Genomic DNA, 20,607 nt, shown 5'->3' with positions numbered 1-20,607 from the left:
AACGGGTGATACTGCGGCTAGTCAGTACATTCATAATAGCGTTTACTGCGTATTCGACGTAAAAGTACGCGTTCAAGAAAAATTATCATAAACACATTTTTTTTGGTTTCTCTCATAAATGGCACCAACTGCAGTCTATTCTACTTAAATCTTAAATATATGAATATCCAAATGAATTAATAAATTATTAAACTTTGGTTTGTAACGCTTTTTTTCATTAAAAATAACAGTCAATTTCTATTTAAATAACTAATGATATAAAAAAGCTGCTTAAGATTTTAGTTACTTGAATCATGTAGAATATAACCTAACTGTCGGAAGTTAACCTACGGCCCCAGAGCATTATACATCGCGTCCAAGGTGCTACGCCAATATTGGCCCGTAAGTCTTATTCACTACAGGCCTATCGTTAACTTTTAATAATTTCAATAGATTATAAAAAATCAATAATTTCGCACTGAAAAAGAGTGAAAGAATAGACTCTAAGCCATTTCCGTAAGAGGACCTTGTGCAATAGGTTTATTTTTATTTTAAAAGATGAACTAATAAATGGATCATAGATCACCTTATCAAAAGTTGTCATAGGCGCCGTAAGAAATAACCATTCCTTACATCGCCAATGCACCACCAACCATCGGAACTAAGATGTTATGTCCCTTAATGCCTGTTGTTACACTGACTCTCCCACCAAACTATTGCTGTTTGGCTGTAGGATATGATATAGATGCATTGCCGTCTTTACCATAGGGCACATGGGGCACGTGCCCAGGGCCCCCATCCTAAGAGGGCCCCGAAGAACCAACAATTTACCAAATTAGACCAAAAAATATCTAGCAAAAGGGGCCCCAAATTCATAGATGCCCAAGGGCCCCCAGCATAGCTTGAGACGGCTCTGAGGATATGTGATGAGTGGGTGGGGCCTACTCAGACGGGCTTGCACAATGCCTAAGATATAAACGAACTTTTTAATCTAAATCAATATCAATATTATATCACCTAACTAATTTACCTGGAATATTTTAGTTGCGTATTGCCTCCTCTATGCCAGAGGCAATAAATGATTTATTCATATATATCAATAGCTGACGTATCGTTACTTTATTACATATTGTAGTCGAAGTAAAACGCATTTGATATTAAACGAAAGCTCAACATATTCTTTGTATTGATTACATTTGTCACTCGAGACTGTCGGACCAATAAGATTGACAAGTGAAGATTGAAAATCAAGATAGAGGTATATAAATGAAACTTATAGAAAGTAACTCTACCAACGACACCAAAAAAAAATCGTGAAACAAATTTGACAAGATACCACTAAAAGCTATACTAGTTATAATAATATAGCTTTACAAAAGCAGTTCCATTTTTAAAAACGAGCTTCTTTAATATCGAATTTACAATCGCAATGATCCATTTCTAACAGTCAAAAGATCTCGGTTCACAGTAAAACCAAATCAACAGTTTGGTGAGAATGGCTGGCAATTTGATCACATATAGCCACTTTTATACATATACAAGAATTAACATACTATAATAAGTTAGATCCGTTTTAAAACTTAGATGGGTGTCCAAGACTACCGCTGATGCGAGTCGAACAAGTATCGCTCGCAGCAGTGCAGCAGCTCGAAGCAGACCTCCGCCAGGATGAGCGCGATGACCATCCACTCGAGGCGCACGTGGTGTCGGTCGGCCGCCCACGACGACAGCAGCTCCAGCAGCTCCACGCAGTGCGACAGGCGCTCGTTCAGCACCTGACGGACGACATAAACGAACCATTTGGACACACGCGACACGTACACTGATCATGTAAGTTCTTTATTATAAATAATCTTGTGTGAAAAATAAGTAACTCAACAAGACACAAAGGTAATATCATCAACGCGCCGAATCGTCCCGCAATGTATTATGTGGTAAAGGAAAGCGTCTACACAATATTTAGTTCGTATTTGAATACAGGAATACAGTCGGCTATGGCGCCACCGCTTTTTTACAAATATTTCATATTCCATATTATAACCAATTCATTCTCCATTCGTTTAGTGGACATCCTTAGTGAGGCCTCCATTTTAATCGTTCGTTCATCGAAAAATTGTGTTTTGAATGTCGGCAAAACTGTTTTCGTTACTTTGGAAGTAAAATTAAAGTGGATTTACGTACTTAAGTGAAATATTGTTGTTTTAAAAATGACGATATATTAATCAAGAACTGTTTGTAGTAAATCATATAGCGGACTTATCAACAAAACACTTGTGATATTGAAAAGTACGGTTTGTTTTGGTTCTTTCCTATTCTCATTGGAATAGATATGCGCGTTCCATGCAATTATGGACTTTAAAATTGTATAGACAGTTTAATCTCCGTTAAAGCGGGATTCATACAGAAGAGTAAACCTTATATCTTACAATTTTAAAGAGAAAATTCTATTGGTTTTGGTATTTAGAATGAATTCCCTGAAAGTTCCATCACGGTTAAACGTAACACGACTTACCCTGGTGCGCCTCGGTATGGTGAAGTATGCCACCGTGTTGGAGTACAATCGTTCCAGCCTCTCCTCTTCCCAGTAGAAGTCGGGTGTGTCGAGAAGGTCGGACTCAACATTCAGTCGATGCCGGAGGGAGAACAGCTCACCCAGCTTGCGGACCACCTGGAATTAAATAACTATTATAATAAATCATGAAAAAACTATCGTGTCTGGTTCTAATTTTTGAAACAATATAAAATATGTCAGTGAACGTAAGATAAAAGCATCACTTGAAACCCCTAACATTAAAAGTTCGATCATTTAAGTTCGAATTCATTTGCGTAAAGTATGCGTTTTTTCACCTTGTACTTCCCAAAAAGTATTACATTACTAACGCATTCGATATGCCCATGCTTTTAAATTTCATAGTAGAGATACATAGTATACACAAAATAGTACTCAAATAAAAAAGTTAAGTCAGTCTGTAAATGTCCCACTGCTGGGCTAAGGCCCCCTATACCCTTTAAGGAGAAGGTTTGGAGCTTATTCCACGACGATATTCCAATGTGGGTTAGTGGATATACTTGCGGCAGAAATTCATCGAAATTAGATACATACAGGTTTTCTCACGATGATTTTCTTCAACGCCGAGCACGAGATGAATTATAAACACAAATTAAGCACATGGTAGTCGGTTAAGATGCGTTCTAACCACTGGGCCATCTCGGCTCTAATCCAAATAATAGATCCAAAATGACATATCTATAACATCCCTGATGAAAACCACACCGCATATTTATAAATAAAATGATTAAGTCTCTCAACGGAGAGACAAAGATCAAGCGAATAGCGACCTCCTTTTTCTCGACGTGTGCGGCGCCGTCGCGCTGCATGACGGCGGCGTGCGCGCGCACGTCGGCCGCCAGCGCCGCCAGCCGCGCCTCCCACGCGCCCAGCCGCGCCGACTGCGCCATGGCGTGGCTGCGGACCCACACAATGAGCAAACGGGGAACTGATACTCAGATATTGAACCACTCGGATCGGAAGGATCTCTTATTTTTTTAATATTTACACTCAATCAAACACATTGTTTTTTCCAGTAATGACTAACTTAAGTGAATACTCTTTGTTAGTAAACTTTAAAGTAAACAAAGACTAATATAGTAAGAAAAACTAACTTAGGATATTGTTACAATAAAATATTTTTGAGAAAGTATTACCTGAAAGAATATCTCTCCAGCGAATTGTCATTATTTGGCACCAAAACGAAACACGATTCTTGAAGATAACATCTCTTTCTGAAACAAATATAAACCACTTAAATTAACTTGGTCTTAATAATCAACAGCATATAGACCACTCAGTGATGTCAATGACACCAGTTTTGATATAAATCCTTAAGACTTTTATCGCAAAACAATCTACAGTAATAGTTCTTACAAATTCAAATTTAGAGCTTAGTCAAAAAAATAAAATATGTTGCTAGTAGTAATTATGTGCACTGTCTGCCTGAACAGGTGCATGGCAATACTAACTAAAGAACTAAAGTAAAAAAGGAAAAATAACTTACGCTGTAGGCTGGTATTGATATGACATCACTTCTCTTTCCTTCTTAACCACATCAGTTGGATAGCTTTCTTCTTCATAACTACAATAAAAAGGGATATTGAGCATTTTTCATTACTAAGTAGTACTAAATAATAATAAATCTGAGGTAAGTAAAGAATAAATCAATTTATTATTATGCTGAACTATTTCAAAAATTTCATTCATTTATTAAAATCTGAAAATTGGTTTGCTTATTTTGTATAATAAGTTAATACTGATCTATGTTTTACATTATCATCATTTATTATTTTTTAGCATTTTTAGCATTAGCAGCCTGTAAATTTTCCACTGCTGGGCTAAAGGCCTCCTCTCCCTTTGAGGAGAAGGTTTGGAGCATATTCCACCATGCTGCTCTAATGCGTGTTGGCGGAATACACATGTGGAAGAATTTCGTTGAAATTAGACACATGCAGGTTTCCTCACTATGTTTTCCTTCACCGCCGAGCACGAGATGAATTATAAACACAAATTAAGCACATGAAAATTCTGTGGTGCCTGCCTGGGTTTGAACCCTAAATCATCGGTTAAGATGTACGCGTTCTAACCACTGGGCCATCTCGGCTCGGCCAATTCTTTATATATCAATATTTATATTTAAATACAATATCATGAACACTTTTCCACTGTTACAGTATAACGCACCTATAACAAAAAATAAAAAAGACCGACAAATTATACCTAAGGCACCCTCATTTTTAGCAGAGTACAAAAATACTTTACACAACTATAACAATAACTAACTAATCGAACAGAAAGTATTATATATATATATAGATAGTGGTGTGGCAATTCTTGAATTCATGAAAAGAATGAAGAAAGAATGGACCAGGTAAAGACCCATTTTAATTTAATGTGTTTTTTGAAATTTCAAATATAGAATACTTACGGTTTTACAAACTCCAGTACATTATTTGCTTCCAATTCTGTGCAATTCCAAAAAACGACTGCTCCTTCTCGGAAAAATATGATCTCCCGTGGTTCATCACCAATTGCATAAACTGCATTAGCTACCACTACATCGCCTATTTCTTGAGCTTTTAACCTTTAAGAAACAAATTGATAAATAAATAATTTGAATTTTGATTGAATACAAACATCAACTTTTTCTATTACCCTAAATTTGTACAAAAAATTATGTGACATGCTTTCTTTTTTAGTTTTCATTGCTCGTCTCATTTAGTACCCCACTAAATTTTTCTTATATAATGGAGGTATTTCTCTATTAATGGATTTTATTTCAGTCTACAATAATTCCACCAAGGTCAATGTTAATGATGTTATTGACTGACATGTAGATAATATATGATTTGTGTTTCATAAGGTTACATCATATTATACAAATGAAATATTAAATATAAAACCTTACGTTCCCGGCTCGTAGAGCTTCTGCTGCAGCAAACCCTCCCTTAAGGCCTTAAGGTCATACGAATATGCTGTGGCATAAGCTAAAGTTAAAAAATGGCCCTCTTTCTTAGTTAAATCTTCGAGTTCGAGTTTTTTGTGAACTGTTTTCTTTTTTAATGGTAAGCATGTGTCGTCCATCGCCATTGTCGTTGGTATAATATTATCATTTGAGTATTTCCTAAAAAAAGGCTGCCCATTGCGAAATAATACATTTTTTTTCTGAAATGAATAAGTTCTTGCCGGTAAACAATCTGATATACATGGTACAATTGTTTTAGACACTTGACGCAAAGACCTTGACACTATTTTTGATATAAATACAGTCATACTGGTTCCAAGGATTTAATTCAGTGTATTATTAAATATTTTTTTACAGAAAATAGTCACATTTGAGGTTACGCTTAGATAATATCAAATATTTTTATTTTGCCTCCAAGTGACAGTATTTTTTTTTAAATAATTTATCGGGTTTAGATTCGGGTCTTTTACAGTCCAGATGTTTGTATAATTATATAATTATTAGTTACACCACGGTATTCTAATATTATTTTAAGGCTGAATGATTATAACTGAAATAAAATAATTAAAATACATATAATAAAATATATGCGGTTTAATGTTCTGCATATCATACAAATTATAAGTAGACTTGCTTGTGTGTTAGTACTAATCTAATTAATTTTAATTTAAAAAAAAATAAAGTTTTTAATCCAATATGTCGAGCCAATTCTAATTGAAGAACGAATAAAGATAAATAAACCTGAGATATACTTATATGTATGTACTTGCCATCGGTTTTATAAAACGATAATTGGATTCATTGTTTTTTGGTACGAGTAAAAGCGAAGTGTAATGTATTGTTAATGAAATAAAATAAAATGAATCATTAAACTCTTTTCATTCCATCCATTATTACGCATCGCATGACGAGACGGGAGATCGTGCCCATTTTAGTGCCCTTGTAAGGCACATGTAATCATGGCAATATTTCGGACAAAAAATCAGGTTTATAACGTAAATTTCGTGCCCTATTGGGATTTAGAGTCGACGCAGGAGATCAAACACTGAAGTTGCATTTGAAAAGTGGCGCTTCTAAACAAAATAAAATTATAAATATCTACGAGGATATCTTCAAGATATCCAGCGTGTGGAACGTCAGTTTTGGTCAGTACTGATTGATGAAACAATAGATATTTCTAGAACTGAACATTTCAGATACATATATCCTGATAAAAAGTTTTTGCTTGAGGACTTTTTATATTTTTTTCGCTTTTTCCGATCTTACTGGACAAAGCATCACATCATCCCCAATTAACAGGTTGGGAATCAATAGTCAAGGCTATGATGGTGCATCAGCGATGAGTGCAAAATTCAGCTGAAATAAGAAGATCGACGAAGAAATTTCAACGACTACTTTATTGCATTGTAATGCTCATTTACTTAATTTGGGAATTGAAGAAACTTGCCAAATTCGGAGCATATTTAATGGTTTAAGTACTATAAGTTCTATCGGGGTTTTTTTTTCACGCATTGGCACTACGTTCTACTGTACCGACAGAATCAGTAAAAAGTCTTATTCCAGATTCTAGGCACAAGGTATTAATTGCACTGTGCGAAGTCGATGGGTCCAAAGACACGACAATATGATACCATTTGATTAAATTCTTGGGTGTGTAGCGCATGCTTTGCAATGATAAAGCATATGATAAAGAGGGAGACCTCACCAGCGGAAGAATTGCTGATCACAATTAAATATGAAGATTTTCTCATCAATCTGAACATAGCCAAAAATTTGATTGATGATTTTTTTTGAATAATGATGAATCTTAAAGTAAAAAATTTCAAGGCGTGTCATATGACCTCACAACAGCATGTGATTACGTTGACGGTGTAATTACTACTAAGACACATTTCTCCTTACTTTATGAATGAACTGAGACTCAAACAAAGAAACTAAATAACTAGTGTTCCCCACGATGAATGGGCCGCTTAAAACGTCGAATCAAAGTAGCTGACACTCCCGAGGAACAATACAGACGAGTTTTACTTTCACCGGTTACTGACCATTTCATTATTCATTTAAAAGAACGTTTCGCTACTCACGAGTTAGTGCACCGCAGCACCTGTAACCTCCATAGCGCAGTCTTATTTTACAGCCATATTCTCCTTGACGTTATAAATTTTGAAGGGAAGTTTGTGTGGCAAACGAAGTGGTCAAAAATACTTACTGCGCAGTAATCCTACACAAGAAGTAACGCAGTAATGTCCCCTATGATTCACAAGCTACTCTCAATACTCGTGAACAGGCAGCGTGGATGGAAACACTAGATTACTACTGGAGTACTTTTATCTCAAACATTTTTGAAAAATAGCGAAAATTACCGGCAATTTGGCCTTGATGAGAATTCATCATGATGAACTCATCTACGTCAACGTATGTAAAATTTTAATAGATTTATGCGTATTTTAAAATAAAATTATTACTTATTATCTCTGGTCCACATGTCGAATCAAACAAAAACAAAAAATACATATTATATTAATATAAATTCTCAAATAATATTCGGTATTAAAATGCGGGAATTTTAATGAAAATAATTTAATCAGTCATATAACTAAAAATCAGTCTAATAAAATGTTTCCATCTTCGGCAGTAAACAAAGTATGCAATTTTCGGGCAAACTCAGGACCGATACGTCGTGCCTTAGAACCAGGGGCGGCTGCTCTTGAAACTCCAACATTGGCTAAATCTGTTACTCCAGTTGGTGTTTGGAGACTCTAAAAAAATTGTTTTTTAAAGATTATTTCAGTACAGTATTATTATTAATAAGTTTTGTATTTTTTTTTGTTTGGCTCCATTATAAATATTAATAATACCTTCAAACCGGAACACAATAATACTGAGCATTGCTGTTTTGTGGTGTAATAATATGATAAGTGGGAGTGGATACGTTTCCCTAAAAGGCTCGAATAAAACCTGATAACTAAGTGAATAAACAAATAAACTAAAACCTTAGATTTAAACTTGAGTAATATTAAATGACAAATGAATATAACAGTTGAACACGGAGAAAATGAATAGAGCACAAATATAAATAAATAATGTAGTACATAGTTGCCAGATTCAATAATACCTCATATAATTCTAATGGTGTTTTATACTGTGCACATAACGCTCTAGATGTTTCCAGACTGGACAATGGTAAAATAGCGATCATCTGTTGCCATAATCTGCTGAGACCATTGCCTGAAATTTAAAAGTTGATGTGTAATTTTTATCACTTTTTTGTCATTATATAGACAACAAAAAAAAAGTCACCAAATAGGTAACAAACAAATAGAATTATTATCAAAATTTTTAATATTAGTAGGTCGGCGAATTTTGAAATTTGCTAAGCACCTGCCTCCTCCCGGTGCTTTACTTCGCCGTCGAGCACGGTATTGTGGTTTTTGTTTATAAACTACATATTTAAGAACACATAAACTTGTCATAGACAATAATAGAGCTACTTTTTACTATTATAATTTAGACATGATAAATACCAGTACTGATAATAAAATTTTCGCTGAAAAATATCTTGACATACTACACATTGGAACAATTTTTTACCATCTTTATCTACCGCCACACATTTCTTATTGTCACCTCTCATGTAAAAATCTGCCTGTTCGTCTAAGGCTCGTTTCGATTTTCTGAAAAACAAAAAACTTTATATAACGAAGTGTAGATATTTTTTACAGATTATAAATACGAAAACTGCTACATACGATAGCATAAATATATATTATAGATATACCAACAAGCAAATAGAGCTCGTAAGTAAGTTTCAGGCAGACATGGTCTCTGTAGTAATAATCAAAATGCCATTCCAATTTATTTAAAATATAAATAAAAACTATGAGATGAGAGTGATTAGAGCAACTAAACTAAATATGAATATATGAAATGTTATATCTCTAAGTTATGTTACCTTAAATTATATTAAAATTAATAAAACTGTTTTAAAATATATTTACTTATAGGGTTCCTCAGCAATAGCCTTTGTGAACTGAACGATGGTAAGAGCCAGTTCGTTTGGAGTGTTCACTATTATTGTGTCGCAATTCGCACTCACTAACAGATCTGAAATTAAATAATTATTCATCATAAGTTGTTTGTCCGGTTATGCGTAGACAGCTAAAGCAAGCACAGTACACGCAGAGCTGTCTCAAGCTTTGCTGGGGCCCTTGGGCACCCATTGATTTGGGGCCCTTTTGGTAAATATTTACTACCATGTACAAATAATTTGCTTATAGCCAGGCCTTAAAAATAGTTTCAAGTAAACGATGCGTTTATTGTCGTAAATTCGTAGGAATCTGATTGGTTGTACAATCTTATGGCTATAGTATAGCTATTTCTATAATTAATAGCATGTCTTGCTTTCTACTTTTAATATCGACCATCGTCACTAGCCTTTTGATAAATATGTTAGTTATTTCTTACAAATATGACAATTTCGAAAATATAATGTATAGCAGTCAACGCGAGCATAAACGTGTGGAACAAGTTGTTGGTTCTTCGGGGCCCTCTAAGGATGGGGGCCCTGGACACGCGCCCCGTGTATGGTATGGTAAAGACGGCAATGAGTATACGAGCACATATATTCCTTTAGTAAATCATATAAATCAAGATATTTATTAAATGAATACCATTCTTATTTTGATAATTCATACCAGAGATATTCATGACACTTATGCCATTATTATAACAAACGTTTCCACTTGTTTTAAGAAAGTTATAATTCGACAATGTATTACAATCGATTTAAAGTCTTTAAAATATAATGTACTCATTTTTCAGTTCTGTCGTTTTAGTTATCGTACAAAGCAAAATAATCATACCTGTTATCGCTTTCTCCAGATCAATTTCGGTTATAAGTTTCTGCCTGCTGTTAGTTGTCTTACGACCGGACGTTCTGCAAAAATGTTATAATTTTAAAGAAATAACAATAACTCTGATAACAAAGTGTTTAATTTTGCAACAAAGTCAAATTGACTTATTTAAGTAGGCTTTTAGAAGCTGATAAGTTTCTTATACAAGTTTTTTGGTAATTCTTATGAGAAAAATCGAAGAAAATCAAAGAAACGCAGTTGTAATATTAGTGTAATGAGTGAGTCATATCTACCTTCGTCAAATGAAGGTAGTATTTAATTTATCATTCACACGTGATAAACACAGTTTTTCTTATTTTTATCTAGAATGACGATGTCGATAAAAAAAATAAGAAAATGTTGCCAGTCAAAATACATAATTTAATAATTTAAATATATATTATGTCTAACATCAGATGGTTGTTAAGTGACTTAATTTTTCCTATGCCCATAAGACATTGGTCGAGGTAGCAGTACGGATATTACTATTATAGCAAGTGCGTTAAGAGGTGGATTTACGACTTTGCTGGCTTAGGCGTTACCGTTAAATATGACGTGCAAAAATCACATATGTGCCCTGTAATTGAAGTGAAAAGTGTCACAGGTCTCTTCCCGCACTGATTTATAAGCTGATATTCTTTATGTAATAGATCTCAATGCAGCCCGGGTTGAGATCGATTACATAAAAAATAATTAAATAAAATATTAAAAAAAGATATTTTGCAAAAATTAACCAAAAGTTCCCAAAAATTCAGAGGATACTTTGCTTATTTATATCTATTAAATCTAATTGGTTTTAATTATTTTCAGGAAGAGGATCATATTATATATGAGGTAGGTTAATATAAAAAAAATTAAGTTTTCAAGAAACCACTACTGTAATAAAAACCAGATTAACTCAAAGAAAACCATTTCAACATATATCCGTACCGTAACTGTACAAATTAAATAACAGTATAGCCTTGCAATTGAACTACTAGTATAGAAAAATCTGCACATAGTGGTAACATTTCGGAACTAATTACTTGAAATATTCCTTAACACCGAACAGTACTAGGGTTAGTTCGCAACCCGCCAACTCCTTTACTCTACGCACATTATCTGCGAGAGTGTGTGAAGCGACCAGGCTCTCCACATCCACTGCCGTTTGTATGTACAGTTCGTGTGAACATCTCTGCTTGGAGGGGGTCAGTTGTACCTAGATATAAAAAAAGTCATCATTGAATGATAAATACAACTTGTAATATGAGTAGTACAGGTCTGGGCTAGGTGAGTGTTCAGTTTTTTATATCATGTTATTGCAATGAGATAAATCTATTAAATTTAGTCACTTTCATCATCACATCATTTCACAAGGTTAAATAAAATTGGTTGCACATACACTATCAAGAAGCACCTGGAAAAAACAGCTACTCTTTTCCAGTGATTAAATTACAAATCATAGAAATCTATTTTTGTAACCATCTGATACAAACAATCTGGGTAAGTGACGCAAAACAAATACTTTGAACATATTCAAATCATTGTCAAGTATAGAACACCGAATCTTGCGTTTGCACTTAAGTAACCAGTATCTAAGTCTGAAACACACAGTCAAGAGAAAAGGTAAACTGAGTTGAATTGGAATTTTACAATTAGAACCTAGTTGTCATAGCCTGTGTACAATTGTACTTCATATCATAACTTACCAATCCATTGTTGCTCGTCAATGTTGGCAGTACTGTTCTGTTCCACAGCACAAGTGCAGTATCACATAGTGTAGAGGAAGTCTTCAGCCGTGCTCCGCACGCACTCACTTCTCGCTGTATATCCGCACAAAACCATGTTTCCAGCAGTACTGGGTGAATTTCTACAGTCATGTGCTGTAAAGTTGAAGTTAATACTAGAATTAATTGTAATACTGGAATGAGACTAATTTTGTTTGTTTATTTGTTTTATTCTGTTTCATAGAAAACTACTAATTGAAAAAATGTTTTTATATTATTTTAATCCATAGTTCTAGTTTAAGTTTTATAATAAATAAATATAAATATGTTCATATGTTGCAGACTTTTTCAATTTCAATATAGCAATAGAGAAAATTGACCGTTCAGAATATCTTGAACCCAATGTTAAACTATTACTGATTCACAAAAGCTATGTATGAAAGATTTGTAAATCACTAAAATATCTATAGGAATGTTTAAGTTATTAATTATTAAATATTAAGCAATAACATTGACAGATAATGTCTGCCATGTATTATATGCTAAACCCTTCTCCAAAACTCATTGTATCATCTGGTATAAGTTTTATAAATATTGGTTTAGTATTTTTTTCCATTGAGGAAAACAATAAAATGTCTCCTCATATATAAATATAGATTATAATGATCTGCTTGACAAGTAAAATTGCTCAATATTACCCATTGATGAGATCCTATAAGATGAGTTCACTTTTTTATTTCATGGCTTTACATGAACAGTTCATTTAATGCTATAGTACAAATATTACTTTACATATAAAATGGACATAATACCTAACATATCAATATGAATAATATTTAATTATCTAACCTTGATACACTCTCCAGGTTTAAATATTTTGTTAGCATTTTGAGCTGCTTTTCTTTCTTCTGCCAACCGTTTCTTTAAAGCTTGTCTTTCTTTAGCCGTTGTTTTCTTACCTTCTCTGTCAACACAACCTGTAAAAATATAAAAATAATATATTCTTGCATCTTAAATTAATTTGACACAAAGATAGAAGTCCTGAATAGAATAGAGCATAGGATAGTTTTAGTCCCAGAACAATATACCTAACAAGTACACCTGCAATATAACAGCTACATGCCTACAGCCGAAGCCCATTAAGAGTTTGTTATCCAAAACATATTGCTTACCATTTTTTCTTCCTCTCTTTTTTTTAGACCCACAACTAACACCACTTGATGATACAGATTGTTCAACTTCCACCCCTACAATAACATTAATAATATATATTTGCAATAAGATAATCTTTAAATTGAGAGTATTATTTAAATATATATATATATATATCACAACATAAAATGTAGTATACTTTTATCTTCTAATGTATTTTACTTATATTTTAACTTTTTTATTTTGTATCACAAACAGCAAAAATAAAAAATTATCAATCGTAGGTTACAGTTCTTACCTGATTTTTTACTAATTTTCTCGGAGTCATCGCTAATTCCACTTGCAGAAAAATATGGTTCTACCTCCTCTGTTAAATATTGGTAAATAAAATTCATAAATAAAACCAAATAGCTAGGTCTTATATATATTATTAGATTGGTTTTTTAAACAGGTTTCTAGTAATAGTATTAATAAATATTAATGTCTTAATTTTACCTTCTAAATCTATTACCGTTGAAGGCATTGTCGACAACCAATACGGCACTGAATCATTCTGATTACTGTCTTCACAAGATAAATCAATTGTATTTACATTCATTATATACTAAGTATAGACTTGTTGATTTTGTATTTTTTTTTTTTTGTTAATATTCTAAACATTAAATATTAACGCTAGAAAACGGTTATTTATTTTATTTATGTTGACTTTCGAGTTTTGTTTTAAATTTTCCATGAATGACAGTGACAAATGACAAATGAAAAAAAGTGTGGCTATCTCCTGAAATAATTTACACAAATAAACAATATTTATACTATTTAATCCTATAGTATATTCCGACCACAAAGGAATTTAAACAAAATAAAAAAATGACATTGAATTGACGTAATAATATACTTAGTCGAGATATTCAAAACTCGAAATATATGGATTCGCGAAAAAATTGCGTCCTGAATATCCCCAAAGTTGTTTTAGGAACTTCGGAAATAAAATAATTGAAAATCTAAAAATATTATAATAAAATTGCATGAATTCTAAGGTTGGTTTATTGAAATATAAATATAATATATGTACATATATATTAATTTTCAATATATTATTAGTATTCAAACTAATTAACACAAAAGCTAATTGTGACATTGCAAAATTTAATAAGTTCATATAGCAAAATATGTTTTGTATAAAAAGTTAAATAACGAGTATATACATGATAAATTGATTATAGTCATAATGTAATATTTATTTTAAAACAAATATCTAAATACATATTGATTAATACATTTGTGATTTTTTTAAATATTTATTCTATAAAACAGATAGGTATGCAAAAAGATCAAAGTTATTGGTACGGCCGCGGCCTGTATCTTACTATATAAAAAACCTTTTCAACATATATAAAAAAATATTTCAACGTTCGTTTTTGTCCTATCAATGTTATTAAAATCATATTTAATAGAAAGGTTTGTTTTTGTAATAATAATAACAAACAAAAAACATATTTTTTTACGAGATTAGATTAAGAACTAAGATGTCTAAATTAAAGGACGGATAAAAATAATTAAATTAGTCAAGAATAGTTATAGCAATACCCGACGAAACAACTCCAAAAATATCATAAAAAGTTTTACTTAACAATTATTAATTATTTAACAGATTTAATTAAAATAAAGATATATATTAATAACACAAAGGATTGTGAACAGGCTACAAAACCCGCACGCTACTATTGATTTCACATAAATCCGTCACATAAATCATGTTCACATTTCAGGCACGTCTCCAGTCTCCTTGGCAGAACAGTAACCGTTGACCTCTTACAAGTACTTTCGTTTCTAAAAGTCAAACATAGGTACATGTAAGAGAAAGCATATATATTTTTTTAATTAATTGGTTCAGTCAAATCCTATGTTTATTCCTCTTTTTGTTATTTAATATCCATGCATAATTTTAAATTTATTTTTGATGATACATTTTTATGTAAATACTATATTTAATTAAAAGTAAATAAATAGCAAAACATGTATGCGGTAGAACTTTAATTATGTACATTTAAAAACGTATCAAGACGTTCGATTGGTTAGTATTTAAAATTAAAATTTAGTTTCTTATTATTATAATCAAAGTTGCAACGTACCGGGGTATGAAAAAGAAACATAAGGCTTTTTGTCCTTGCGTTGCCCTTAACCAGGGATTGTTTCAAACCTGGCTGAATTAATTCAAACCTTTTGCAATCTGAACTCTACGTGAGATATGAGAGATGGTCAAAGAATAAACATATATCTTTAATTAAGTTAATACCTACACGGGATAAAACGTACAGTGGTAGTAAAGAATCTAAACAAAAATAAAAACTTTTTAAAATCATATTTGAAATAAAAAGTAAATTTATAATTTAATATTTACTTACAAGAGCTGATCACATAGTAAAAAAGTTAGGTTAATAGAAATAGAATAACAGTATTAATACTTGTTGCTTCTATTAATAATCACTCATATTAAATTAACAAAATATAATAATTATTTATTTCTTTCGCAAAGCAAAAGGTAAATACATGTCGTTGTTCTATGACGGAGGGTTCCCTCATTTTCCCTCCACCTCCAGTTCGTCTTTGTTTACGAGGGCGTTCGGCCGTTGCTCCGCGTGCATGTGCCGGGCACGCTTCTCGAATTTTAAAAATAAAACTTATTTAACGCGTACACGTATCCTGTTCCTTTACATAACATTCCGCGATACTTAAAAAATCGATGATTCATAGTATTATTTCATCATTTTACGCTTGAGTTTTTACAAATTGTATTATTATTAGACATGTTTTAAATAAATACTTAGCAGCGAAACCAGTCGCGTCGAGATATTCGAACGCATACCCAGAAAAATAAACAATCAGGAACCGTACGTTAAAAATGTGAGACGCGTTAGCACTTGAAAAAAAAGGATATATAAAATTACAGAGATGGATTGGCGCGAAAAACTTTTTGGTCGCTTCCTCGTCAAATGCGATTCGCCGGGCACAAAAAACGGCAAATTTGAAAATGTGGCGACATTAGAAGCATTATCCGACTGTGTGGAGGATGGGGAAGGTGCTGTGTGCGGTATTTATTTTTCATTTGCAAACATTAGTGACACTAGTGACGATTTCGGGGTTCGCCTGGAAGAGGTGTACAAAAGAGTGTTTCCTAGATTGAAGGTCGTAGAAGTAGTGCTGTGGGCTCATGTCGGTACTCCCGAAGGTCCAGTTGAAAGAGAAGCGGGCTTTCGACGAAGCTTAACTGGGAAACCATGGTTCGCTGTGCCTTTTCATGATGTTGATACAAAGGTAAGAATTGGTTCAATGGAAGTCTGAATAATCATATTAAACAATTTTAATTTTACCATTTTTAACATAGTATAGTTTTTGCGTTTGTCGTTTGAATATACGTATTTAATTTTTAACAAAAAACAAAATTTGAAAATTATCGTTCTTAATATTTATTATATAGTAAATAGGGGATGAAACTTAGATCATTTGAAAATACATATAAGTATTATATATTATAGATGTGCATAATAGAAATTACCCCTACGTAAGTACTTAATAATCTAAATTACATATTCGTTTATTTTTATAAATTTCTTAACATGGTCCTAACTTTTTAAAATTAGCTTACACTAATGTAAAAATCGTGAAAAAAAACTTAAAAAAATATTTGTTAACACCTGGCTGACTATAAAAGTAAATACCACTTAATTTAAGCATTAGATATAAAATTATATGAATAAAATAAATCAATCAGATTAATAAGGAATTATATTACCATTATACGCTGTTTCTCCCCCTTACCGAGTCGCTACCCTTATACTATTCGTACCCTCGTATTTTGCATTAAACTAATTTTAGCCCACGCAACGTAAAGATTTGTAGCAAAACGTACACTACAAAAACTTGATTAATTTTATTAAATAATCTATATATAAAGGCGAAGGCACAAATATATTTGTGAGATTTCGTGATTAAACTGTTTAATCACGAAATCTCACAAACTTGAAATTTGTCAGGTTCTTTATAGGATATCCGTTCAGAACGGATTTTACGAAACTCCACATCTAAGCGGTTAAACGAGGTTTCAACGGGGGTTAAAAGGGGGTTTCTAAATTTCGCGCGGGCAAAGCTGCAGGTTCAAGTAGTATTATTATATAGGTACCTACCTCAGATTATAAAATAAAAGGCAGATGGAACACGCGAAACTTTATTTAATAAAAAATTCCCGGTAGCGTGTGTAGTAACAATAATTTGTTAATACGCCTGTAATCATTATTAATTAAAGTTACAGCACCTTTTACGTTTTAACAAAAAAACGTGTCGATTCGAATTACCGGGAATTTTCATTTGGTTTTGTTGTTCTGCCTATTGTTTTATAACCTGAGTTATACAGGTATCTATATTGTATATATAATTTTTGTAACTTTATTATAAATGGTTTGTATCAATTTCTATAATTTAAAACGTCTCATAGCATACACAAAAACAGATTTACCAAATTTCGTCCAAAAAAGCAGAACAATAACCCATCTTCTTTGAAGTCGGCTTAGAATGTGATCGTTCTTAACATACCCGAGAATGAGAGATGAAAATCACACGGTAATATAGAATACTTCATTACTTACGACTTTTACGTATAAATAAGTTCACAAAAAGCACATTGTATAATTTTATATTATGTATAATAAATAAAATAGTAAAACTAAAATTTATAAGTTTTAACCGTTACATAAATGTGAGGTAAGGATATAAGAATTTTTAATTGATCTTTCTAGTGATAATTTACAAATGGGAGTATAGTCTACGAGAAAAAAAAAAACATAATCCATAATACGATTATGTTTTTTTTTATAAGTAGTAATAAGTAATGAAATATATTAGGCCCCATATGATGTTACCGTATTTGTCAAAATAGAAAATTAAACACTAATATGTATGCTTTTCGGTAAAACTAACAAGCAGTAAGGGACATTAAATAGGGAGAGGGTAAAATTAAGTAATTTTAATTTTGGAAGTGCTAAATTAATTTATATAATCAAGTATCTAAGAAGGAATTTTGACTTACCTTTGAAATAATTTAAATAATTAATATTAGAATAAAAATAATGGATGTAAGTTGCTTGGTATGTTTTTCTTCTTTTTTATAGACAGAATGTATAAAGTATGATAAGTTTTTAAATTATTCACTATAACAAATAATAATATTTAAATATATCAATTAGCAAAGCTGGGCACGGACCTTCTTAGTATGTTACGGGCTTCTTAGAATTGGTAAAGTGACGCCGTAGTCAGACACGCTGGACAAGTGCTGGTTGGCAAAACAGTCTCTACACTAGATAAACGCTAAATATATTTTTATTTTTAATATGCATCATTATTAGATTTTTTTTATGATATAGGTAAGCGGACGAGCAAATGGGCCACCTGATGGTAAGTGATCACCACTGACAATAGACAATGGTGCTATAAGAAATATTAACCCTTCCTTGCATCGCCAATGCGTCACTTACCTTGGGAACTATCACATAACATAAACATCCTTCGAACTGGAATACAACAAAACTGAGTACATAATATCTGATGACTGGGTGGTACCTACCCAGACGGGCTTGCATACCACCTACCACCAAGTAAAATAATCTAAACGTTAAAATATCACGATAGCAATGGATTTCTATGACAAGCTCAATTCTTCGAGGTGAAGCCGTGGGTTCAGCTAGTGATTATAAAGCAAATCGTGCCATTACATATTAAATTTTTAATATTCCATAATTAATACACGAAGTCTTGCTGCCTTCGGTTTAATGAAGCACTTATGCAATAATTGCGTAAATAACGTCAACAAAACCATCAACCCCTCGGCCATAATTCAATTTAAAGCCGGATATTCATTAATTTAATTCATTAGGGTATTTTGTATGACTTTTTTCACTTCTTTAACAACTTCATAACAATAATTTATTTTGTTACGTAACTATAGTCCACATATTTATTCAATTTAAGTTTTTGTTTTGGTGTAGATTCTGCACATAATAGCGCGTTGCTTTCCTTATTAAGCCTGCACATGTGATATGTTGATAGCGCTACAATTTATGTGACTCTTTTTTTTTTTTTTTTTTAAATCTTTATTTGAAAAGAGGCTTTAGTCGCTGAGCGACTATGTCAGCCTTATGTGACTCGTTGAACTACTTTGCAAGAAAATATTTTAGAAACACTGCTTAAAATTGCTTTGAGAAAAATCATACACTTTTTACGATTTAGGATTACTGTTTAGTTAGCGTATGTATATTTTCTTGTATTTTATGCTTTAATAAAATATTAAAAGGAAATACACAAGACGTATGAAAAAAAAAATATTTAAAGGCAAGTGTTATTCTATGAATACAATATGACAATAAGTTAATTATGTAAATGTATTTTGTATTATTATGTCTCGCTATCTTGCAGTTATTTTATTTGGTTCAGCTGTTCAGCTGACCTCTCTTGCAATTACTAACGAGCCGTTCTTTGCTTAGACTGCTTCGGCCATTGAAAATTAACTAACGTTTTGACAATGCTTTGTTATTGAAATTTCTTCATTTCTGATTCAGTATATACAGTCGTTAGTAAATCATTAAATCTTAATTTAAAAAAACATGACTGCACGGCCAAAAATATTACTATAAAGTATTTTTTTTTTAATGTAAGGATTAATTAAAGGATTTTAATGGAAAGATTAATGTTTGCAGTGTTTATGTATTTATGTTAGTTCCACGATAACTTTTAAATACCTAAACAGATTTGGATGTATAGCTTTCTAGCTATACATCCAAATCTCTTTTTTTTTTTGTGTATAAATTAGGGATACGCTTTTAAGGCACTCTTAGGCAATGTCAAATGTAAACAAATCTATACGATACTTTTATATTAAATTTCTCATAATATATGTTTTTCCAATGCATAACAACAATCTACAATCGAATTAAACCACAAGTAAAAATGTACGTCGTTGCATTTTGTTAATTAAAAATACAATTTGCACGTGGTTAAGTTCCTTTGTTCTCTCTGCTCATTATGTATTGAAATTCTCATTAATTTTTTGCAATATTTGTGTTTTATAATTATATAGAATCAATCGGTCATTGCTCTTAATACATGTTATAAATAAAACTCGAAAGCCTATCTGGACAAAATATTGATATTAGTATTAGATTTATTTGGATTTAGACAGTTTTGTTTATACCTAATATTGGTAGATGGATAGGCAAATGGGCTACCTGATGGTAAGTGATCACCACCGCCCATAGACAATGGCAAAATATTTAAAAAAAATACAAGTAACAACAAAACACATTTATACATAGT

The 20,607-nt window shown here is 32.1% G+C and overlaps 3 protein-coding genes across 3 annotated transcripts in view; 1 reads left to right on the top strand and 2 right to left on the bottom strand.

The window, feature by feature from the left end:
- Positions 1-706: 706 nt before the first annotated feature.
- On the bottom strand, positions 707-5,891 carry LOC125071648 (required for meiotic nuclear division protein 1 homolog). The gene is made up of 7 exons (XM_047681953.1): positions 5,439-5,891; positions 4,959-5,114; positions 4,035-4,112; positions 3,685-3,762; positions 3,319-3,445; positions 2,492-2,647; positions 707-1,754 (listed from the first exon to the last, which is right to left on the bottom strand). Exons 1-7 carry the CDS (start codon positions 5,801-5,803, stop codon positions 1,578-1,580), a joined length of 1,137 nt encoding a protein of 378 aa, XP_047537909.1. The 5' UTR covers positions 5,804-5,891; the 3' UTR covers positions 707-1,577.
- Positions 5,892-8,059: 2,168 nt separating this feature from the next.
- Positions 8,060-13,882, bottom strand: LOC125071835 (crossover junction endonuclease EME1). Its single transcript, XM_047682233.1, has 11 exons — positions 13,741-13,882; positions 13,544-13,612; positions 13,266-13,340; positions 12,943-13,070; positions 12,076-12,249; positions 11,413-11,585; positions 10,358-10,431; positions 9,494-9,599; positions 9,087-9,169; positions 8,611-8,723; positions 8,060-8,254 (listed from the first exon to the last, which is right to left on the bottom strand). The coding sequence occupies exons 1-11, from the start codon at positions 13,841-13,843 to the stop codon at positions 8,099-8,101; spliced, it is 1,254 nt and encodes a 417-aa protein (XP_047538189.1). The 5' UTR covers positions 13,844-13,882; the 3' UTR covers positions 8,060-8,098.
- A 1,987-nt stretch (positions 13,883-15,869) lies between these two features.
- The window catches only part of LOC125072024 (nucleoredoxin-like), a 46,037-nt gene continuing 41,299 nt past the window's right edge, over positions 15,870-20,607 (top strand). Inside the window, exon 1 of the mRNA XM_047682495.1 lies at positions 15,870-16,560. Within this exon, the coding sequence (XP_047538451.1) occupies positions 16,198-16,560 (363 nt within the window). The 5' untranslated portion in view covers positions 15,870-16,197. The remainder of the gene's footprint in view (positions 16,561-20,607) is intronic.

The sequence above is a fragment of the Vanessa atalanta genome, chromosome 20, assembly GCF_905147765.1.
Source record: "Vanessa atalanta chromosome 20, ilVanAtal1.2, whole genome shotgun sequence".
Classification (NCBI taxonomy): Eukaryota; Metazoa; Arthropoda; class Insecta; order Lepidoptera; family Nymphalidae; genus Vanessa; species Vanessa atalanta.
The sequence above is the reverse complement of the archived record's forward strand: the minus strand, read 5'-3'. Positions and strand labels throughout refer to the sequence as shown.

Bases quoted from the DNA above. Each gene is read 5' to 3' on its own strand.
- LOC125071835 (XM_047682233.1), bottom strand. From the start codon at position 13,843: ATGAATGTAAATACAATTGATTTATCTTGTGAAGACAGTAATCAGAAT. The intron at 11,586-12,075 runs GTAAGTTATGAT...TTTTATATCTAG, and splicing joins TGACGAGCAACAATGGATTG to GTACAACTGACCCCCTCCAA. The intron at 10,432-11,412 runs GTAATTAGTTCC...ACATTTTTGCAG, and splicing joins GGTGTTAAGGAATATTTCAA to AACGTCCGGTCGTAAGACAA.
- LOC125071648 (XM_047681953.1), bottom strand. From the start codon at position 5,803: ATGACTGTATTTATATCAAAAATAGTGTCAAGGTCTTTGCGTCAAGTG. The intron at 4,113-4,958 runs GTAAGTATTCTA...TTTTTATTGTAG, and splicing joins GTACTGGAGTTTGTAAAACC to TTATGAAGAAGAAAGCTATC. The intron at 2,648-3,318 runs GTCGCTATTCGC...ATTTAATTCCAG, and splicing joins CACACGTCGAGAAAAAGGAG to GTGGTCCGCAAGCTGGGTGA.